The following is a 3,661-nucleotide window of genomic DNA, read 5'->3' as shown; positions in this document are numbered from 1 at the left end:
CATAACGCACAATAGGTTACACACTGTTTGCTTGTTTTGTGTTTGATGAGAAATAAAACCAAAAGCTGAAGGTGTTTTTACTGGTGTATTCATTAGTGTCTTCACAAAGTGATTAACCTCACTGTTTTGTCTCTATACAAAGAGACATTTGCATAGACGAGCGAACATAATCACCTGATTTTGTAAATGTGGCCAATTCTGTTTGTGTAAATACATACACAAATAAATAAATACATACACAAATAAATAAATACATACACAAATAAATAAATACATACACAAATAAATAAGGTAATCTGTAAAAATATGTATTAATAATAATAATATGTGAATAGCACTTCACGCTTTAAAAGCGATTGATGCAGACTGCTGCAGTGAAAGCATTTCAATATCCCTAAAATATTTAACTTTTTAGAGCTCATAATACATTATTGTGTTTTTGACTGCTGGTGACGCGCAGAAGAAGACGCTCCCCGTCATTTCCGGTTTAGAGAACAGCTACCGGACAGCAACATGGAAGGAAAAAACAACAATCTCGACGACTTGGACTCTCGGCTTCAGGTTCTTGAAAAACGCGTTTATGGCGAAAGAGGAGGAAAAACCAACAAGCCAGTGAAGGTGATCGGCCTCAGACACGCGTGAACCCCCCCCATCTCTCTGTGTGTGTAACTCTCTCTCTCTGTGTGTGTGTGTGTGTGTGTGTAACTCTCTCTCTCTCTGTGTGTGTGTGTAACTCTCTCTCTCTCTGTGTGTGTGTGTAACTCTCTCTCTCTCTGTGTGTGTGTGTAACTCTCTCTCTCTCTGTGTGTGTGTGTAACTCTCTCTCTCTCTGTGTGTGTGTGTAACTCTCTCTCTCTCTGTGTGTGTGTGTAACTCTCTCTCTCTCTGTGTGTGTGTGTAACTCTCTCTCTCTCTGTGTGTGTGTGTAACTCTCTCTCTCTCTGTGTGTGTGTGTAACTCTCTCTCTCTCTGTGTGTGTGTGTAACTCTCTCTCTCTCTGTGTGTGTGTGTAACTCTCTCTCTCTCTGTGTGTGTGTGTAACTCTCTCTCTCTCTGTGTGTGTGTGTAACTCTCTCTCTCTCTGTGTGTGTGTGTAACTCTCTCTCTCTCTGTGTGTGTGTGTAACTCTCTCTCTCTCTGTGTGTGTGTGTAACTCTCTCTCTCTCTGTGTGTGTGTGTAACTCTCTCTCTCTCTGTGTGTGTGTGTAACTCTCTCTCTCTCTGTGTGTGTGTGTAACTCTCTCTCTCTCTGTGTGTGTGTGTAACTCTCTCTCTCTCTGTGTGTGTGTGTAACTCTCTCTCTCTCTGTGTGTGTGTGTAACTCTCTCTCTCTCTGTGTGTGTGTGTAACTCTCTCTCTCTCTGTGTGTGTGTGTAACTCTCTCTCTCTCTGTGTGTGTGTGTAACTCTCTCTCTCTCTGTGTGTGTGTGTAACTCTCTCTCTCTCTGTGTGTGTGTGTAACTCTCTCTCTCTCTGTGTGTGTGTGTAACTCTCTCTCTCTCTGTGTGTGTGTGTAACTCTCTCTCTCTCTGTGTGTGTGTGTAACTCTCTCTCTCTCTGTGTGTGTGTGTAACTCTCTCTCTCTCTGTGTGTGTGTGTAACTCTCTCTCTCTCTGTGTGTGTGTGTAACTCTCTCTCTCTCTGTGTGTGTGTGTAACTCTCTCTCTCTCTGTGTGTGTGTGTAACTCTCTCTCTCTCTGTGTGTGTGTGTAACTCTCTCTCTCTCTGTGTGTGTGTGTAACTCTCTCTCTCTCTGTGTGTGTGTGTAACTCTCTCTCTCTCTGTGTGTGTGTGTAACTCTCTCTCTCTCTGTGTGTGTGTGTAACTCTCTCTCTCTCTGTGTGTGTGTGTAACTCTCTCTCTCTCTGTGTGTGTGTGTAACTCTCTCTCTCTCTGTGTGTGTGTGTAACTCTCTCTCTCTCTGTGTGTGTGTGTAACTCTCTCTCTCTCTGTGTGTGTGTGTAACTCTCTCTCTCTCTGTGTGTGTGTGTAACTCTCTCTCTCTCTGTGTGTGTGTGTAACTCTCTCTCTCTCTGTGTGTGTGTGTAACTCTCTCTCTCTCTGTGTGTGTGTGTAACTCTCTCTCTCTCTGTGTGTGTGTGTAACTCTCTCTCTCTCTGTGTGTGTGTGTAACTCTCTCTCTCTCTGTGTGTGTGTGTAACTCTCTCTCTCTCTGTGTGTGTGTGTAACTCTCTCTCTCTCTGTGTGTGTGTGTAACTCTCTCTCTCTCTGTGTGTGTGTGTAACTCTCTCTCTCTCTGTGTGTGTGTGTAACTCTCTCTCTCTCTGTGTGTGTGTGTAACTCTCTCTCTCTCTGTGTGTGTGTGTAACTCTCTCTCTCTCTGTGTGTGTGTGTAACTCTCTCTCTCTCTGTGTGTGTGTGTAACTCTCTCTCTCTCTGTGTGTGTGTGTAACTCTCTCTCTCTCTGTGTGTGTGTGTAACTCTCTCTCTCTCTGTGTGTGTGTGTAACTCTCTCTCTCTCTGTGTGTGTGTGTAACTCTCTCTCTCTCTGTGTGTGTGTGTAACTCTCTCTCTCTCTGTGTGTGTGTGTAACTCTCTCTCTCTCTGTGTGTGTGTGTAACTCTCTCTCTCTCTGTGTGTGTGTGTAACTCTCTCTCTCTCTGTGTGTGTGTGTAACTCTCTCTCTCTCTGTGTGTGTGTGTAACTCTCTCTCTCTCTGTGTGTGTGTGTAACTCTCTCTCTCTCTGTGTGTGTGTGTAACTCTCTCTCTCTCTGTGTGTGTGTGTAACTCTCTCTCTCTCTGTGTGTGTGTGTAACTCTCTCTCTCTCTGTGTGTGTGTGTAACTCTCTCTCTCTCTGTGTGTGTGTGTAACTCTCTCTCTCTCTGTGTGTGTGTGTAACTCTCTCTCTCTCTGTGTGTGTGTGTAACTCTCTCTCTCTCTGTGTGTGTGTGTAACTCTCTCTCTCTCTGTGTGTGTGTGTAACTCTCTCTCTCTCTGTGTGTGTGTGTAACTCTCTCTCTCTCTGTGTGTGTGTGTAACTCTCTCTCTCTCTGTGTGTGTGTGTAACTCTCTCTCTCTCTGTGTGTGTGTGTAACTCTCTCTCTCTCTGTGTGTGTGTGTAACTCTCTCTCTCTCTGTGTGTGTGTGTAACTCTCTCTCTCTCTGTGTGTGTGTGTAACTCTCTCTCTCTCTGTGTGTGTGTGTAACTCTCTCTCTCTCTGTGTGTGTGTGTAACTCTCTCTCTCTCTGTGTGTGTGTGTAACTCTCTCTCTCTCTGTGTGTGTGTGTAACTCTCTCTCTCTCTGTGTGTGTGTGTAACTCTCTCTCTCTCTGTGTGTGTGTGTAACTCTCTCTCTCTCTGTGTGTGTGTGTAACTCTCTCTCTCTCTGTGTGTGTGTGTAACTCTCTCTCTCTCTGTGTGTGTGTGTAACTCTCTCTCTCTCTGTGTGTGTGTGTAACTCTCTCTCTCTCTGTGTGTGTGTGTAACTCTCTCTCTCTCTGTGTGTGTGTGTAACTCTCTCTCTCTCTGTGTGTGTGTGCGTGTAACTCTCTCTCTCTCTCTCTCTCTGTGTGTGTGTGTGTGTGGGTGTGTAACTCTCTCTCTGTGTGTGTGTGTGTGTGTAACTCTCTCTCTCTCTGTGTGTGCGCGTGTATCTCTCTCTCTCTCTCTCTCTGTGTGGGTGTGTAACTCTCTCTCT

General features: G+C 44.9%; 1 protein-coding gene across 1 annotated transcript in view; it reads left to right on the top strand.

The window, feature by feature from the left end:
* The first annotated feature begins 460 nt into the window (after positions 1-460).
* The window catches only part of LOC107569444 (dynactin subunit 3-like), an 8,141-nt gene continuing 4,940 nt past the window's right edge, over positions 461-3,661 (top strand). Inside the window, exon 1 of the mRNA XM_016255546.1 lies at positions 461-618. Within this exon, the coding sequence (XP_016111032.1) occupies positions 514-618 (105 nt within the window). The 5' untranslated portion in view covers positions 461-513. The remainder of the gene's footprint in view (positions 619-3,661) is intronic.

Source organism: Sinocyclocheilus grahami, unplaced genomic scaffold (genome assembly GCF_001515645.1).
Source record: "Sinocyclocheilus grahami isolate Dianchi unplaced genomic scaffold, SAMN03320097.WGS_v1.1 scaffold1346.1, whole genome shotgun sequence".
Taxonomy (NCBI): Eukaryota; Metazoa; Chordata; class Actinopteri; order Cypriniformes; family Cyprinidae; genus Sinocyclocheilus; species Sinocyclocheilus grahami.
Note: the sequence above shows the minus strand (reverse complement) of the source record. Positions and strands in the feature narration are given on the sequence as shown.